The sequence below is a fragment of the Microcaecilia unicolor genome, chromosome 7 (genome assembly GCF_901765095.1).
Source record: "Microcaecilia unicolor chromosome 7, aMicUni1.1, whole genome shotgun sequence".
NCBI classification, from domain to species: domain Eukaryota; kingdom Metazoa; phylum Chordata; class Amphibia; order Gymnophiona; family Siphonopidae; genus Microcaecilia; species Microcaecilia unicolor.
The window spans coordinates 173,976,038-173,995,992 of record NC_044037.1 but is presented as its reverse complement, the minus strand read 5'-3'; the positions used below and the strand labels follow the sequence as shown (position 1 = coordinate 173,995,992).

Below are 19,955 nucleotides of genomic sequence, written 5' to 3'. Positions count from 1 at the left end.
AACATTAAAAAACAAAAACATTGTCTGTTAAATTACTTATTAAAATAGACCAGCCAGCAAAACAGTAAATAAGCAAACTGCCATGCTTAAGTACAGTACACCTGAGTGAAGAAATATACTTTCAGCTGTAACATTAAGAACATAAGAATAGCCATACTGGGTCAGACCAATGGTCCATCTAGCCCAGTATCCTGCTTCCAACAGTGGCCAATCCAGGTTACACGTACCTGACAGAAACCCAAATAGTAGCAACATTCCATGCTACAAATCCTGGGGCAAGCAGTGGCTTCCCCATGTCTGTTTCAATAGCAGACTATGGACTTTTCCTCCAGGAACTTGTCCAAAACTTTTTTAAACCCGGCAGCTCATATGGTAGTGTGTTCCAGAGTCATGTATTCTATAATGCAGTCTATGCATCCAGATGCCATTATAGAATGCTATCTTAACATACCGATTTTTGGCACCTAACTTTTAGTGCCCTTTATAGAATTCACCCCTTAACCCTCTATGCATCAGGTACAAACATAGGGGCCAAAGCAGAAGTCCTTGCAGTACAGCCAGCTGAACGCACAGCTCTACTGCGACACTACCCCTCCAAAAATACTGCGGCATGCTACAAACAATGAGCATGCAGATTACTGCTGCGTTAAAATCATGGCAGTAATCCACAGCTCATTGTGAAATGTCACCATTCCTTTCAGTGTCTGCACTTGTCACTGGTCTCATTCCTTTCCTGCACGACTGATCCCAATCCCTCCCCCCACCCCAATATTAAAAAGTTTCCCTGGTGTCTAGTGGCACTCCCACTGCTTGACAGGACTGGCACCAACACCAGCTAGCATCCTTCCCACCTTCTACCCCCCAATGGGCCCAATCGGTCCCCTATCTCCTTTCCTCCTTAGAAATATCTCCCTAGTTTCTAGTGGCAACCCTCCTTGCCCCCCAACCCAAAAAAAGAAGTACCTGGTGTCTGGTGGGGACCCCCCCCTACCACCAGAGCCATACTTTGAACGAGACAGGCACAGTGCCCATTTGCACCTGCCTCTGGGCCATCACCCCCAAAATGGTGGCTCACTGTCCCATGCAGTGCATTTTAGGGAAGCACCAGGTGGGGCCAGTTTGCCTTATAATGGAGAAATTCCCTTACATGGCAGACTGGCCCTACTTCGTGCATCCCATGATGTACTGAGCAGGACAGGGAACCAACCTGATGACAGCTCTGGAGATGGGAGTTAGTGGGCATTGCTCTTGCTTTTTCAGGTCCAGGAGTCTGGGGTGGGGGAGGGGAGCTTAGAAAGGAGGTTGGAGAATGAATGGGTGCCACTAGACACCAGGGAGTGTTTTTTTTAAAGTAGGGGGGAAGGGACCCACTAGACCACCAGGGACTTCTTTATTTTTTAAATCAGGTTGGGAAGGTGGAGTGCCACTAGACTCCAAGGCAATAACATAAAGTTCTGCCCAGTGCATCCCAAGATGCACAGGTAGGGTGCATCCATTTTGAAGGCGGTGCCCCAAGAGGAGGGAGTGCTTCTCCCTCCTCCTTTCTAAAGGTATGGGGAGGCAGGTGGGAGATGGAGGTAGGGTTGTCCACTGGGCTACCAGGGACAGTTTTTTTGTGTTGGGGGGTTATGGGGGCAAGAAGTCCACCAGACCTCCAAACCCCCTTGTGTCGGGGGCATGGGGGAAAGTAGGCCACTGGGCCACCAGGGAAACTTGTCCGAGGGGAGGGCTTAGCGTGTGCGGGTAGGGGTGGCACTCCTGTTTGACAAGTCCAGGCTTTTTTTTTTTGACAGCCCAGGCACAATCCTCCTGCAGAAGTACCCCCATGATCAAAACTAATAGTGCGCATAAATTTGCATGCTATTAGTTTTGATCATCGGGGCTTTAATTCTCCGCACTGTTCAGGCACTAATTTTTCAGTGTTGTTTGAAACAGCGCGGAAAATGTGATCATCGGCCCCTTAGTGTACCTGAGTGTAACTAGCCTTGAGCTACAACTGAAAAAGGTGTGAGCTAAATTCAAATATCAGGGAAAAATCAAATAAATAAATAAACAAACATCCGAGATCTTGCACATTCAGAGATTCCCAAGCTGATCTATTTTGAAATCCCTAAGGGACCCTTTTATAAAACTGTTGCAAGAAGTGGCCTTAGCTCACCCTTACGTGGGCACTTCCCATGTGCTAAGGCCAATTCTACCGCAGCTGGCAAATGGACGATTTTCCATTTTCTGCCTTACGCTAATGTTGCCATTAGCACATGACTATTAACAAAAAATTGGCACGTGAGCCCTTATTGCCATCTATTTTGTAGGCGGTAAGGGCTTACGTGCTAATCCTGCACTAATCAGTTCACATGCATCAATGCCAATGCACTAAGAGGCAGATGCACTAAACGTTTTTCATCGTTAAATGAGCCCTCAGGGAAGAATTTCCTATCCTTTCCATGCACTTAAGCCTATTTTCCGACGACAGTAGCAGCTAACGAAAACGGAATGGAGATGAGCAATTAGTGTGAAAACCCCATTGAAATGACATGCACTAACCTTTTCCGATTGCCTTTACGCAGGAAAACTAACGAGAGGTCTGGACCTCTCGTTAGGACAGCTCTGTGCCAGGAAAAAGTGTTAATTGAAAAAATAAACAAACTTTGAGCCAATCCCAGCGCATTAGCAGAGCTAAAAGCGCTGTGATTGGTCCAAAGGACCTCAGAAAACACATAAAAAAATAAAAAAAGGATCGGGAGGGGGCAAGGGCGCTCATCAGGAGCGTCCTGTACGGACGGCCTTGCCCCCCCCCGCTGCTCCCCACTTTCCGCCGCTCCCCCCACCCCGAAAAAGCAAACTTCTAGAAGACCCTGCCCCCCTCCCTTCCTCAGTCACCTGTGCTCCGCCTCCCGACATCCTCCGTCCGTGCCCCGCCCCCTTTTGGGGTCGTCGCCGCCATTCCCCTCCTCCATCGGGCCCCCCTTCCTCTTACCGGGCCCGTGCAGCGCCTCTCTCTTCTGTCCGAAGGCGCTGCACGGGCAAGAAGAACGCTGAATCAGCTGATGCCTGCCTTCGCGATGGCGCGTCTTTCTCCTCCTGGGCCCGCCCCTGTCTGACGTCAGTAACCTACTGGGCTGAGCTATTATGTGCTGGCTGCAGTCTGTGCCTCCACGTTTTCCCATGAACTTGCAGAGACCACACTACTTCTTCCATCGGAGGCATTTTTTTGTGTGCATTTGGAGTGTACAGAGCAGCGGCGTACCTACCATATATGTAACCCGGGGCGGAGCACCCCTCCTGGGCAGTGCGCACCCCCCTCTTCCAAGCAAGGAGGTGCGCTGAGCAGGCGCATGGCTGTCGGCTCTGCCAGTCCCCTTCCCCTTCTGAAGTCAGCTTCCTGTTCCGGGGCAGGGGGACCAGAAGAGCCAACAGCCGCATGTCTGCTCCATGCACCCCCTTGCTACTGGCACCCAGGGCGGATCGCCCCCACCGCCCTTCCCTAAGTACACTAGAGGTACAGAAATTGAATCTTTTATTAATACTTGGGGACCATGGGTCAGTTTTAGCAAGCAATGGAAAAGGTACTGCCTGAAAAAGAAAAAAGCCCTATTTAAAAGTAAGCACAAGAAGCTTATCTGATTTGGGTATTTTTGGTGTTCTGACACTCAAATCCATTTAGTCTCATCACACACTTCAGCACACAGGCTGCACCAGCTTATCAGTAGAAGACTAGAATGAAGCTGCAGTGGGCCACTTTCTGAAAAGAAAGCAAAGTTAAAGATAACTTTGAGAAAGTGACAGCAAGGAACCTATAAGCGTGGCAACTCAATTAAGCTGAAAGGCAATGAGCTCATTATCTGTCTCCCAAAATGAGATAAATACATAAGTGGATGAAAATTGGAGATTGCTTGTCTAGTTGGTTCACTTCCCCCTTTTCCATCTCTTTAAACACCTACTTTAGTATTTATTTATTCTAAGTGAGAAGCAGCTGCAGGAATTAGACTGTCACATGCAGTAAAGCTAATGAGGAGTCACTGGAGTGGAAAGTTTTAGCATGTGAGAGTTCCCTGAAGGAAGGAGAGAAGCTTCCTATTTTCACTGTACCCCTCCCCCATCTCTCTCTCTCTCTTTTTTTTTTTTCATTTTGCTGGAGTTGGAGGCAGAGAGGTTGGTGATGCAGATGATTTTGAAGCCTTTTGATTAGGTAGTTGCATTTCTACTGCTTATTAAACACAGATGTGCCCCCAAATTGAGCAGTGGCATAAGTATAATAGTTGGACAGCAGGATCATTGCAAAGGGGTGGTCAAGTCAAGAAGGATGACTGCCTTGGGTGCCCAGCTGGAGGTGGGGCTCCTTGTCACCCCTTTGAGTCTGTCTGTGAGTTCACAAGCTTGATAGAGAAGGGAGGTGCTGAAAGTAATGGTCCGAGTGCTTTTTTGTCTAGCCAACTGCCTACTGAATAGTACCTTAGGCCCCAATGCTCAAAACCTAACGCTGGCACTTGAGGGAATTAGCGCCGGACTAGTACCATCATTAATGTGTGCATGATGTTTAATGGGCACTAGCGCAGGAAACAATGTTTGCACCAAAGATGGCCACAAATCTTATTCAAATGTAGTCAAATGGATGTTAATGAGATCATTTTGTATTCCCTCCCAATACTCAGAGAAGTTCAGAAACAACTGCTGCCCTTAACACTGGAAACCTACCGCCAGCTTAGGGGAGGCGTTGAAGGTTTTGAAGCAAGGATTTCTTTCAGAATTCTTCCATTTTTTTGTTCTTTAAGAAGCGGAAGGAAGCTTGTGCAGCCTATAAGCCCCGATAGTGAAATACAAGTATGTGTGTGAGTCTGAGCAAACCCGAAAGTGAAAGGACATCTTGGCGTCTGTTTTCTGTGCTTAAATATAAGCCTTTCAAGTGGAAAAAAAATTGAAAAACGTATACTTAAAGGTGCAGAAGAATGGTGCCGATGTGTGCGTACACTTCTGGGTTTGCCTGGGCATGCGCACAAGAGCTGAGTTTACCACGAAACGTCTGTGTGCATACACCAAGTACATTCCTCCCCCTTGCTTTCAGATTCATAGCGTGCATATAATTTGAATACAATTTCATTTGAACATTGGAGGGCTCTGTTTCTGCCCTATTCTGTCATTATGAAATGCGCACTCTTGGCTTCAGTGCTGGAGTTTTAAGTATCGGGATCTTAGAGATGCATTAAATGTTTGAATACAAGCTGCAGCTCTCTTGTTGCCTGAATCATTTTATTTGTGCACTTCTCCTGTCAATAAAAACAGTTAAAAAAAAAAGCTTACAAAAGGAACAGTTGCCGTGGGCTAGTGTTGCTGTTTAATCCTTGTCCTCAGGCCCCTCATCCACTACAGATGCCAAACCAGCCCTAGTTTTTCTTAAAGGACAACTTTGATTTCTGGTATGTTATTGGGAGCAAGAAGTTTAATTGTGAGATACTGGAAAGGGCTGACTCCTCTTTTGTGTAACAGAATGTATTTATAAAGTATGAGGAGTTGTGTATATGGAATTATTATATATGAACTCTGGCCCTCATTATTTAATCCCCATTCCAGTGCAGTGCTTCACTTCTGAAGAATGCATTGGGAAAAGAGTTACCAAGGCAGGAACTTGAGCAACATCTCATGATGACATAGAGTCAAGTTGCCAGCACTGAATAAATCAGCTTTTCCCAAGTCTACCTTGGTGACTCTATAATGAGTTGGGTTTCTATGCCCCCTTTTTTTTTTTACTCGCATGTAAATTCTAATTAAATCTAATTAGTGCTAATAATTGCTTGTTACAAATCCAATTATTGGTGCTAATTAACTCATTACGCAATTAAATTGTGCACACACCCACATTTGCATGCTCAATTTTTGGCAACTTTTATAGAATTAGGGGGTTTATGAAATAATGAGAAAGAACAGAATTTAAAAAAAAAACCCAAAAACAAGCTGTTCTGAAAAAAATACTTGTTTTCCGTTTCATTCATATACATTATCTTGTGAGGAAGATTATGTTTATGACTGTAACTTCTATCATATTTATTCACAATTATTTCACTAAGAATATATTATCCAGCCTTTCTCTTGTGAGAGGTGAGCTTCCTTAGGATCTTGAAACACAAAAGGGCCAAGTTTAGGATTGTCTGTGGTGCTCACTATTCCCTCTAAGCTAAGCGGGTGTCCTCCAACTGCATTGCTACCAGTAGGGGGTGGTGCTTCAGTATTGTGTTTTCAATTGCTAAGGACAGGCAGGTTCCCTAAAGTCCTGCAGAACTTGCCTGCCCCTCACTATTGAAAATGTGATAGTGAAACAGCACCCCCCACTGGCAAGACTGTAGAAGGAGGACTCCTGCTGGGCTTAAAGGGAACTGTGGCGGTGCTGCAATTTCATTTTCAAAGATGGTCCCTGTGATGTTTCTACTTGAAACTTTGAGCCTGATTTGAAGGAAGTGTAAAGTACCTGCAGGACGAAGTACACATGAAATTCTTACCTATATCTTTTGTTCCCTTGAGCTAAACTCACCCCTATTTTCTCTCAACTAAAAGTATATAATAATTGTTAAGCATTTCAGAATCCTGATGAAACACTGCTAATAAGAAGAGTGATATCTGCTGTTGACCATATAAACAGATATTTCAATGTAGTAGCACAGCACTCTGTTTCCATGTTCTCCTAACCTACTGTACTGCAATAACAATACTTTATTATTGGGCTGGGACAATTTTATAACAGGGCACATAGAATTAGGTGTCGTTAAGATGTGTGGTTGGAACCTATTCTATAAAGGAAAGTAGACACCTACTTTCCTTTATAGAATACCAGCATAACTGGGTACAGTATATACACATGTGGCATTTAGACATGACCACACATGTCAGCCATAGAGCTGGTGTGTGCAGCAGATGCCTATATAACTTACAGTATTCTGTAAATTAGGCATGTAAGATCCCCGACTATGTCCCACCCATGCTGTACTCCTGCATTCACCCTCCTTGCAAATATGCACTATGTAAGTTCAAGAAGTATTCACAGAATAGCAATTACGTGACGTACTTGCATATATATACATAAATGTGTACATATGTGAGTAACTGCTAGTCTTCAAAAAATGTATACAATATTAGTGCCTAGTATATAGAATTTCCCCCTATATGTTCATTCTTTGATATGAACATAAGCGTTGCGTTGCCTTGCTGGGACACACCGAAGGTCCAACAAGCCCAGTATCCTGTTTCCAACAGTGGCCAATTCAGGTCACAAGTACCTGACAAAATCCTGAAAGAGTAAAACAGATTTTATGCTGCTTATCCTAGAAATAAGCAGTGAATTTTCCCAAGCCCACCTTAATAATGGCTTATGGACTTTTCTTTTGGGAAATTAGCTAAACCTTTATTAAACCCTGTTAAGCTAACCACTTTTACCTCCCTCTCCTTCCTGCCTATCATTAACTCTGTGCTTTGAATTATTTTTACTTTCAACAACAAAAATATGTTCATTTTCTCTCAAAATGAAAGTCTGATTCACTGTGAAAAATGATCAGGTGGAAACTCTAAAGCTACATTATGGAAGGAAGATGCTACCAAAGCAGCTCTTACTTCTGTTGTTTACTTCTCTTTCTTCTGCAGCACGGTCAGTATTCACGGTGCCAGGGGTGACACTGGAGCCAGAGATCTGTGACCTTTTCATTTCTGGTCAGAGAGGCCTTCACCTTGGCAGGCATGGCAAACGGTGGTGAAAACCTGGACCAACCTGCAGCTTAATAGGTAATATAAACACTTCTACTGAATGTCCCATTTTGGCCCTTGAACCCACATCCAACAGTTCCTATTTATCTCTTTGGTAGCACTCTTCAAGTTAGCCAGAAATTCTGCTCAGCTGCAGTGCTCCTATTAGCACCATTTGCATAATGCAGCCATAATAAAGGCCTGATTCATTAAGGTCCTTCTTACTGAACTAAGCCTTAAGAGGACAGTTTTATAACTGGGCCCTAGAATTAGGTGTCTGGAGGGTGCATGGTGCAAGTCTATACTATAAAGTAAGTACGTGCCTATTCTCCCTTATAGAACACTAGCATAACCAGGAGCTTAAAATATAGACGTGAGCCAGGGGTGAACTGACCATTTGGGCAACTAGGCAGTGCCCAAGGGCCCAGTGCAGTTGGGGGGACCCAGTACCTCCTCCCTACATTTATTTATTTGTTACATTTGTATCCCACATTTTCCCACCTATCTGTAGGCTCAATATGGCTTACATAGTTCCGGAGAGGTGGTTACAGACTCCGGAGTAAACCAATACAGAGTGTATAGTTTGATTAGAGCTTGTGTGATTCACCCCATACAGGTTGTCTGACATCTCTCTCTCCTCTGTATACTTCAAAAGTCCATTTCTTTGTACATGGCCCTGGCTTTGTGCCACTGACCGGAATCTCTCTGCCTTGGCCCACCCCTCTCTGATGTAACCTATTGCTTCCTCAAGGGTGGGCTGTGTCAGAGAGGTTCCAGTCAGCATCAGACATCCAGGGCCCTGTGTAGAGAAAGGGACTTTTGAGGTAAACATGAGGGGAGAGAGCCAGATTCAGGGACAGTGGAGAGAGGGAGAGATGTTGGACATGGAGGGAGAGGCAGAGATGGTGCATCAAGGAGAGGGAGAAAGAATTGTTGCACCTGCGGGGGGGGGGGGGGGGGGGGGGAGAGAGAAAGATGTTGGATCATCATCTGGGAAGGGGGAGAGATGTGGGACCCAGGGGTGGAGGGTTTCAGGTTTATTAAAGGCTTACTATCACATACATAAAAAACCCCCTATGTGGCTTACAATACTAAAATACATAAATAGAGGAAATGAAATTTAAGAGAAAGAAGGAAAAGAACTCCATTATTGGGTAGAAAAATAGGTAAAAGATGGGTCTGAGGAGAAGGGGAAAGTCCAAATTGGTTGACAGGCTTAGTCTCAGGACAGTGCCTAGGATAGTATGAAGGCATCCTCAAACAGGTAGGTTTCAAGATCTGCCTTGAATTTAATCAGGAAGGTCTATGACCTAAGGAAAAAAGGTAATTCTGTTGCACAACTTATATTCCGCCAGTGTTGCTATGCTCATATTAGCCCTCTCCTCAAGTCGCTTCACTGGCTCCCTATCCATTTCCGCATACAGTTCAATCTCCTCTTGCTGACTTACAAGTGCATTCACTCTGCAGCTCCTCAGTACCTCTCCACTCTTATCTCTCCCTACACTCCTCCCTGCGAACTCCGTTCACTGGGTAAATCTCTCTTATCTGCACCCTTCTCCTCCACCGCTGACTCCAGACTCCGTTCCTTGTATCTTGCTGCACCATATGCCTGAAATAGATTTCCTGAGCCAGTATGTCAAGCTCCATCTGTGGCCATCTTCAAATATAGGCTAAAAGCCCACCTTTTTGATGCTGCTTTTAACTCCTAATCCTTACTCACTTGTTCAGTACTCATATTTTATCATTCCCACCTTAGTAATTCCCTTATCTCTTATTTGTCTGTCCTAATTAGATTGTAAGCTGGATAATTTAGGACAGCAAAAAGGAAAACTGAATATCTCCACTAGCTGGACAACACTAGCAGTCACTACTGTATCAGGATATTCAGTGCTGCATGCTATCTGGATAGCAGTGCTAAAAATCCAGGGGAGCAATATTCAAAGCAATGTAACCGACAGGAGAGGCTTCTGCCAGGTTAAATCACCTGTGCAGGGCTATCCAAGGATATTCAGCGGCGCTTAACAGGACAATACCACTGAATATCCCCTCTAACTGTCGCGTCTCTCGCGCTTGCCGCGCTCTCGAGGACCTTGGCATACCTTCAGGCTTCTTCCCCGGAAGCGCGGGGTTTGTGAGTCCTTTAGGCAAAATCACCTTCCAGGTAGAGAGGAGATAAGACTGGACCGGAACTCCGGACTGGAGTTCTACACCGGAACACTCGGAACTGGAACGCACCGGACGGGTGCGCACTGGAGTGGGGCCCACTGGACTGGACACACTGGAGTGGCCCCACTGGACTGAAACATACAGGAGTGAAACCCGCTGGACTGGAACACACTGGAGCGGAACCCGCGGAACTGGAACACCCTGGACCTAGGCTTCACCTACACTTGACTGCCTTCCCCCTCGGGTTGAGCCCTCAGGTTCTGGCAGCCGGTAGGACTTACAGGAACAGCAGGAATGAAGGTCCAGGGGTGCCCCCTGGCCCCTAGGCGAAGGCAAGGCAGACAAGCAGGGTCTGTCCGGGTTCCGGCAGTCGGCAGGATTCAACACTGTCTCTGGAGGTGGCTAGCAGGACGGCTAGCTGAAGTCACTGTCTCCGCAGGAGGGCTAGCAGGACGGCTAGCAGGAGATGCAACACTGTCTCTGGAGGTGGCTAGCAGGACGGCTAGCTGAAGTCACTGTCTCCGCAGGAGGGCTAGCAGGACGGCTAGCAGGAGATGCAACACTGTCTCTGGAGGTGGCTAGCAGGACGGCTAGCTGAAGTCACTGTCTCCGCAGGAGGGCTAGCAGGACGGCTAGCAGGAGATACAACACTGTCTCTGGAGGTGGCTAGCAGGACGGCTAGCTGAAGTCACTGTCTCCGCAGGAGGGCTAGCAGGACGGCTAGCTGAACGGAACACAGTCTTGGGATAGTGGCTAGCAAGGGCGGCTAGTCTAACACTAGGAACAAACACAGTCTTGGGATAGTGGCTAGCAAGGGCGGCTAGTCTAACACTAGGAACAAACACAGTCTAGGGATAGTGACTAGCAAGGGCGGCCAGTCTAACACTAGGGACGAACACAGTCTCGGGATAGTGACTAGCAAGGGCGGCCAGTCTAACACTAGGAACAAACACAGTCTTGGGATAGTGACTAGCAAGGGTGGCTAGTCTAACACTAAACAACCACAGTGAACTAGTAGAGCTATGCACAGGCTACAAGCCACACGATGCCTAAGCTGGCTAGTCTATCACTGGAAACAAACACAGAGAACTAGCAGAGCTATGCACAGGCCACCAGCCAGACGGTGCCTAAGCTACTAGTCATGCACTGGAAACAAACACAGAGAACTAGTAGAGCTATGCACAGGCAACAAGCCAGACGGTGCCTAAGCTAACTAGTCATACACTGGAAACAAACACAGAGAACTAGTAGAGCTATGCACAGGCAACAAGCCAGACAGTGCCTAAGCTAACTAGTCATACACTGGAAACAAACACAGAGAACTAGTAGAGCTATGCACAGGCAACAAGCCAGACGGTGCCTAAGCTAACTAGTCATACACTGGAAACAAACACAGAGAACTAGTAGAGCTATGCACAGGCAACAAGCCAGACGGTGCCTAAGCTAACTAGTCATACACTGGAAACAAACACAGAGAACTTGTAGAGCTATGCACAGGCAACAAGCCAGACGGTGCCTAAGCTAGCTAGTCATACACTGGAAACAAACACAGAGAACTAGTAGAGCTATGCACAGGCAACAAGCCAGACGGTGCCTAAGCTAACTAGTCATACACTGGAAACAAACACAGAGAACTAGCAGAGCTATGCACAGGCTACAAGCCACACGGTGCCTAAGCTAGCTAGTCTGAACAAACATAGAACACTAGCAAGGCTATACACAGGCTACAAGCCACACGGTGCCTAAGCTAGCTAGTATACACAAACATAGAAACTCACTCAGAGCAAACACTGAAACTGTGTACAGAGCACTCTATACAGCAGGACCTTTAGATGAGATGAGATGCAAAGGCCAGGACTGTAGTCTCCAAGTGACTAATAAAGCCCATCAACACCAGGGCCACAGCTGCAGCAATCACCTTGTGACCAAACAGAGGCTTGACACTCAGAGCAGTCAGCCCATAGGAAGGAACAGCGGGAGCCATCTTGGATACTGGCAAAGAGGAGGAGGCGGCAGCCATCTTGGAAGAGGCAAAGCCCACACAGGTGAGGTTCAGTAAGGCAATCAGCACACAGAGCCAGAGAGAACCTAAGACAGACACAGACACAGAGACAAGCAGAAGCCAGCACAGACACTGACTCCCAGAAACAGGGTAAGTCTGAGGGTTGGCACGGCCACAGACGGGACAGTATCCCCTCCTCAAGACCCCCCTCTCGGTCTCCCGGAGGCGATCCGGTATCCAGGGGTAACTATGGTGAAACTTCCTGATAGGTCTCAAAAGCCAGACATAAATCACTGGGCTGGAAGTCACAAAGAAGTTCAAAACTGGCAGACAAAAGTAGAACTTGTGACCAGGAAGCTCCTTCGAGTCACCACGGGGCAACCTCAGGAACATGGATGCATCAAGAGGAACCCAATTCAAAAGTAACCCTCCCCTGAGGGAACCCACAATGTCCTGAACCTCTTGGCAAATCCATGAAATGACAGGAACAGAGCTGGAGTCACTACCCCAGCTGACATCAGAAGCTGGGCTGAGGCTCGAAGTGGCATTCCCATCTTGACAGGAGCTAGAAGTCTGAACAGAAATGGATCTGGAACTAGCCCCCGGGTTGGCATCCAACACGGAGCCGGGATAGGGACCCGGACTGGCCTTAACCCCTTGACTGGAACGGGAACTCAGCATACGGTCTGCCTCCTGACGGACACTGGAACTTAGGGCGACCTCAACCTCTTGGTCGGACCCGGAACTGGACACGGACTCAGCCTCCTGGCTGGAACTGGAACTCGGAACAGGCTCAGCATCTTGGTTAGAACTGGAACTTGGAAAAGATTCAGCTGCAGGGCTGGACACACCCCTCTGGCCAGACTGGGATGTCTCTCTAGCATTAGCTTCAGGCGGCGTCCGCCGAGCAGGTTTCAAGAGGAGACGGCCCTGGTATCCCCAGAGCATGCTAGCAGGCTGAAATGCAGAAAATGGGTTTCTCCAGGCCCCAAGCCGTTGAACACACCTTCTCTCAGCTATTGCTTCGGAGGTCTTCTCCCAGGCTGAATCAACACAAGGTCTATCACAGTCCTCTGGGAACGTCATCTCATCCTCAATAGCAGACTCAATATCTTGGCTGACCTCTGCACTCGGTGCAGATTCAGCATCTTGACTGGAACTACAACTTGATCCAGACTCAGCATCTTGACTGGACTTGCAACTCGATCCAGACTCAGCATCTTGACTGGACTTGCAACTCGATCCAGACTCAGCATCTTGACTGGACTTGCAACTCGCGACGCCCTCTGCCTCCTGGCAGGGACGGAACTTTAACTGAGGCTTGGCAGAACACACCCTTTGGACAGGGATCGGCGGCTCGATCTGAAGTGCCCCTCGAACTGGTCTTCGGAGCTTGATTGGAGGTGCCCTCAGGACTGGAAGCGGAGGTGCCACCTGAACCACCCTGTGGACTGGCACCGGCGGCTTGGTGAGAAGCCCCCCTCGAACTGGACTCAGTGGCTTGACTGGACGGGTCACTTGAACAAGAACCGGAGACTTGACCCGAAGCGCCACTTGCACAGGAATCTGAGGCTCCATCGAAGGCTTCCCTCGGGCTAGACTCGGAGACTTCAGAGGGCGTGCCATTTGAAGGAGGACTGGAGGCTCGACCCGAAGCGCCACTTGCACAGGAATCTGAGGCTCCATCGAAGGCTTCCCTCGGGCTAGACTCGGAGACTTCAAAGGGCGCACCACTTGGACGAGGACTGGAGGCTCGACCTGGAGCGCCACTTGCATAGGAATCCGAGGCTCCATCAAACTGGCCTCGGAGACTTAAGCTTCCTCATTACTTGGACTGGAATTGGAGGTTCAGTATGAAGCATCCCCTGGACTGGACTCAGGCGCTTAGGAGGCAGCGCTACTTGACCTGAGGTCAGGGGCTTGGTCCGACGCCTCCCTCGGCCCGACCTCAGCGGCTTGGCTGGAGGCTTCACTCGGAAAGGCTTCCAAGGCTCCACCGGAAACCCTCCTCGAACCGGACTCAGCATCGGTGGACTAGGATCCCGACGAAGAGCTACCCCACCATGGTACGGCCGGCTACTCAGCTGAGGTGGTTGAAAAGACCGGGGCGGGGAACGTTCCCGGCGTCTTCTTTCGATCTCAGCCTCCGGAGTATCCCACAGAGCTGGGTCTTCCCGAAGTCTGAGGCGGTACTCACGGAGCGTGATGGCCGAATTCATGTCAGAAACTGGGTTATAGTGGTCAGAAACTGGGTTATAGTGGCCCAGACTCCGGTAGACACGCTTTCTCTCCGCTGCTGCTTCAGGAGTAGCCGTAAAGGCTGGATTCGACAGAAGTTCCTCTCGGTATTCCCACAGGCTTAAATAGGGATCCAAAATAGAAACTAGACTGTCCTTGGAATCAAAAAAAAAATAATCAGAATTTCCCCTCGGATTGTCCATAGGGCACGGACTTATGGGCATGAAGCCCACCTGGACTGATGATCTCGCCGAACTCATGGCCTTTGCATCCTGTCGCGTCTCTCGCGCTTGCCGCGCTCTCGAGGACCTTGGCATACCTTCAGGCTTCTTCCCCGGAAGCGCGGGGTTTGTGAGTCCTTTAGGCAAAATCACCTTCCAGGTAGAGAGGAGATAAGACTGGACCGGAACTCCGGACTGGAGTTCTACACCGGAACACTCGGAACTGGAACGCACCGGACGGGTGCGCACTGGAGTGGGGCCCACTGGAGTGGCCCCACTGGACTGAAACATACAGGAGTGAAACCCGCTGGACTGGAACACACTGGAGCGGAACCCGCGGAACTGGAACACCCTGGACCTAGGCTTCACCTACACTTGACTGCCTTCCCCCTCGGGTTGAGCCCTCAGGTTCTGGCAGCCGGTAGGACTTACAGGAACAGCAGGAATGAAGGTCCAGGGGTGCCCCCTGGCCCCTAGGCGAAGGCAAGGCAGACAAGCAGGGTCTGTCCGGGTTCCGGCAGTCGGCAGGATTCAACACTGTCTCTGGAGGTGGCTAGCAGGACGGCTAGCTGAAGTCACTGTCTCCGCAGGAGGGCTAGCAGGACGGCTAGCAGGAGATGCAACACTGTCTCTGGAGGTGGCTAGCAGGACGGCTAGCTGAAGTCACTGTCTCCGCAGGAGGGCTAGCAGGACGGCTAGCAGGAGATGCAACACTGTCTCTGGAGGTGGCTAGCAGGACGGCTAGCTGAAGTCACTGTCTCCGCAGGAGGGCTAGCAGGACGGCTAGCTGAACGGAACACAGTCTTGGGATAGTGGCTAGCAAGGGCGGCTAGTCTAACACTAGGAACAAACACAGTCTTGGGATAGTGGCTAGCAAGGGCGGCTAGTCTAACACTAGGAACAAACACAGTCTTGGGATAGTGACTAGCAAGGGCGGCCAGTCTAACACTAGGAACAAACACAGTCTAGGGATAGTGACTAGCAAGGGCGGCCAGTCTAACACTAGGAACAAACACAGTCTAGGGATAGTGACTAGCAAGGGCGGCCAGTCTAACACTAGGGACGAACACAGTCTCGGGATAGTGACTAGCAAGGGCGGCCAGTCTAACACTAGGAACAAACACAGTCTTGGGATAGTGGCTAGCAAGGGCGGCTAGTCTAACACTAGGAACAAACACAGTCTAGGGATAGTGACTAGCAAGGGCGGCCAGTCTAACACTAGGAACAAACACAGTCTAGGGATAGTGACTAGCAAGGGCGGCTAGTCTAACACTAGGGACGAACACAGTCTCGGGATAGTGACTAGCAAGGGCGGCCAGTCTAACACTAGGAACAAACACAGTCTTGGGATAGTGACTAGCAAGGGCGGCTAGTCTAACACTAAACAACCACAGTGAACTAGTAGAGCTATGCACAGGCTACAAGCCACACGGTGCCTAAGCTGGCTAGTCTATCACTGGAAACAAACACAGAGAACTAGTAGAGCTATGCACAGGCAACAAGCCAGACGGTGCCTAAGCTAACTAGTCATACACTGGAAACAAACACAGAGAACTAGCAGAGCTATGCACAGGCAACAAGCCAGACGGTGCCTAAGCTAACTAGTCATACACTGGAAACAAACACAGAGAACTAGTAGAGCTATGCACAGGCAACAAGCCAGACGGTGCCTAAGCTAACTAGTCATACACTGGAAACAAACACAGAGAACTAGTAGAGCTATGCACAGGCAACAAGCCAGACAGTGCCTAAGCTAACTAGTCATACACTGGAAACAAACACAGAGAACTAGTAGAGCTATGCACAGGCAACAAGCCAGACGGTGCCTAAGCTAACTAGTCATACACTGGAAACAAACACAGAGAACTTGTAGAGCTATGCACAGGCAACAAGCCAGACGGTGCCTAAGCTAACTAGTCATACACTGGAAACAAACACAGAGAACTAGCAGAGCTATGCACAGGCTACAAGCCACACGGTGCCTAAGCTAGCTAGTCTGAACAAACATAGAACACTAGCAAGGCTATACACAGGCTACAAGCCGCACGGTGCCTAAGCTAGCTAGTATACACAAACATAGAAACTCACTCAGAGCAAACACTGAAACTGTGTACAGAGCACTCTATACAGCAGGACCTTTAGATGAGATGAGATGAGATGCAAAGGCCAGGACTGTAGTCTGCAAGTGACTAATAAAGCCCATCAACACCAGGGCCACAGCTGCAGCAATCACCTTGTGACCAAACAGAGGCTTGACACTCAGAGCAGTCAGCCCATAGGAAGGAACAGCGGGAGCCATCTTGGATACTGGCAAAGAGGAGGAGGCGGCAGCCATCTTGGAAGAGGCAAAGCCCACACAGGTGAGGTTCAGTAAGGCAATCAGCACACAGAGCCAGAGAGAACCTAAGACAGACACAGACACAGAGACAAGCAGAAGCCAGCACAGACACTGACTCCCAGAAACAGGGTAAGTCTGAGGGTTGGCACGGCCACAGACGGGACACTAACTGCCTAAATGAAAATCGGATTTGTTGTGGGCAGTCCAGGGGTGGAGTCAGCACTCATGCAGTTAGGTGCCAGTATTCAGCAGTTATTCGGATAAGATAACCGGGCAAATCAGACCGCATAAAACACAATTCTGTCTTGTCTGGTTTCACTTATCCGGTTAAAGGCAAAATATTGGTGCTTTTTTTAACTGGCTAAGTGCCAGCTGTCCTCACATACCCAGATACTCAATGCCAGTGCCCAGACATGGCCCAACATTGAGAATCCAGGCATAAAGCTAGCTGTGGCTGAAAAATCACTTACTACCTTTGGCTGAAAATTTACTCCCAGGTTTATTTTAACCTCAGTGGCCAGCATGTTTAAAAAATGCTGACTGCAGCAGTTGAATATTGACCTGAAAATATATAACTTGGGTATGATGTGGAGTAGACAGATGTTTGTAAGAGGAGACCAAAGTTCAAGTTCTTTCCTATCTCAATGTATATTTTCTCGAAGAATTCATTTAGGGATCCTTTTACTAAAGCGTGCTAAAATCTGGTCTTAACGCATTGTAACGCAGGATTTTACTGTTCACTAAATCCAGATTTAACATGACCCCTTTTGGAGGCAGTCCCTCTATTTTTTATTGCAGGTCATGTGATAATGTTGTCATTAGTGTACGGTATCTGCAGGACATTAACTTGAGACCACTTACCGTCTCCTATTTAGGAGGTAAGTGCTCTTGTGTCAACTCTGCACTAGCCAGTTAGTGTGTACTAAGTGTAATGGGATAGCTGGCTAACGCTTCGTCACTCACTTTCTGCCCATGCCACACACGTTGGTTTAGTGCAGGTGCAACTGTCACTGATTCTGCCCTTAATCTCTTTGGCATTCCTATGCGTCCCATCGACTCTTTCTGCTACCTAGGAGTTATCCTAGATTCTTAACTCACCTTTCCACTGCAAATTGCAGAATGCAGCAGCAAGACTCATAGAAGGTTGCAAGCGACGTGACCACATTACACCATTTTTGCAAAAACTTCATTGGCTACCAGTACAATACAGGGCTAAATTTAAAACTCTGTCTGATCTTCAAGGCCCTGAAAGGAAATGGCCCCGAGTATCTAAAGAATAGGATGATCCTCCACACACCGCCAAGGACACTAAAATCCTCCCAAGGACTTTCACTAACTACACCCTCTCCAAAAGACATTACACGATGTTATACCCACAAGCGAGCCTTCTCCGGAGTAGCCCCCACACTCTGGAATGCATTGCCTGAAAGGTTCCGCTTAACACAAGACTACCTCTACTTCAGGAAGCAGGTGAAAGCTTGGCTCTTCAACCAAGCCTTTAATGGAAGAAGTAACTAACTTGTTAGTCTCACTCACACACACAAGGAGTGATTCGGGCTGCACATACTGCAGCAGGACATGTTTATCCACTCCTCCATGTGCAACTTTCTTCAAATCAGTCACCTTACTTTGTAATTATTCTACTACGTATTGTGTTGACATTGCTAGTATACCATGCCATACTTTGTATTGTTTTCAAATATTTTTACTGCTGTAATTGCCTATTGCTCATGTTTGATCTATTCTTACTGTACACCGCCTTAAGTGAACTTCTTCAAAAAGGCGGTAAATAAATCCTAATAAATAAATAAATACAATTTCCAGTGTTTATAAAACCAGGTTCTTTATTCTCTGCCAGCTATGTTCCATTCATAGATACTTTGATCAATCAACATGTCATTCCCTTGTTCTCTCACTTCGGAATATGAGATTAGACTATTGTAACGTCAGATATCTAGGCTGTTCTCGGTTAAATATGAAAAAAAACACAGCTATTAAACTCACCATGTTTCTCCCCTGTTACAGAAATTCCACTGTCTGCCCATTGAACAGCGTGTCATCTTTAAACTACACACTCTCATGTTTAAAGCACATAGAGTAGGTCTTCCAGATTATCTTGCTGCACTAACAATTCCTTACTCCTCCCCCCCCCCCCCCATCTCCTTCGTTCTATCAGTGACCACTGCTTGAGTCTCCCTAGTCCTAAAACTTCTCAACTGGAACTCACTCATCACCGTGCTTTCTCTTCATCTTTGGGCTGAACTATCATTTAAAAATTTCAAGATAGCTTTGAAGACTTGACTTTTTAAGCAGGCTTTCCCAAATTCAGATTGAATCTTCAAGTAGGTAGAGTTTGGCGTTCGGCATTACTGTCACTGCCCCCGGCCTACCCTCCCCATCCTTTGTTCCTACTTCCCTTTGCTCTCTCTCCCTCCCCCTACCTCAGTTCCCTTCCCCTCACTCCTCCTTTGTTTTAGTTTGTCTTATGAATGCCCTAGTGTGATTGCTTTACGCTCTTTCCTATCAATATTATGGAGATCCTTTTCTCTTATTGTTTGTTTTTAGATTGTAAACCGCCCAGTTCTGTGAGTCAGCTTGGGCGATATTGCAAGTTTTAATAAACTATAACCTCAGAGAAAAATTTAGAAAAATACAATAACATGCAGTTTAACGTAAGGTAAGAGGCAAAGTACTGTACAACTCCCAGAAGCGTAGCTAGGTGGGGCACAGGGGGAGCGGTCGCTCCCCTAAACAGCTGATTTGAAAAAATGGCGCCTATGCGCCTCGTGGCAATACTTTTTTCTGCTTCCTCCCTCCCTGAAGCTGCGCTTTGCAAGGCTGGAAAATCTCCTCTTCCTCTTCTCTCTCTGCCGCCGGCCTTAGTCCCACCCCCTCTAGCGTCAGAGAGAGGACCAGCATGCAGTGGCAGTGCTTAACCTACGACGCAGCTCCAGAGACGCCCCGTCCCGCCTCCCCAACGGCAAAAATGACCTCCATTTACTTCTGCCTCCCTCCAGCTCCCCGCGGTCGGACGGTGCTTGCTAACCCACCTCAATCGCTGCTGAAGAGGCACCGGAGCGATTGAAAGGAGCTGCCTCAGTGCCTCGATCTTCCTTGTGACGTGAACTGCCCACGCGGAGCAGGAAATTGCATAAGAGAAGACAGAACACATCACACGGAAGATCGAGGCACCCAGGTAGCATCTTTCAATGCTGCAGTGCCCCTGCCAGCAGCGATTGAGGCAGCTTAGCATGCACCATCGGAC

General features: G+C 47.9%; 1 protein-coding gene across 1 annotated transcript in view; it reads left to right on the top strand.

The window, feature by feature from the left end:
- Positions 1-19,955, top strand: part of CDK15 (cyclin dependent kinase 15) — a 196,450-nt gene that overhangs the window by 161,967 nt on the left and 14,528 nt on the right. The window contains exon 14 of the mRNA XM_030209325.1: positions 7,627-7,764. Coding sequence (XP_030065185.1) covers positions 7,627-7,736 — 110 coding nt within the window. The 3' untranslated portion in view covers positions 7,737-7,764. The remainder of the gene's footprint in view (positions 1-7,626; positions 7,765-19,955) is intronic.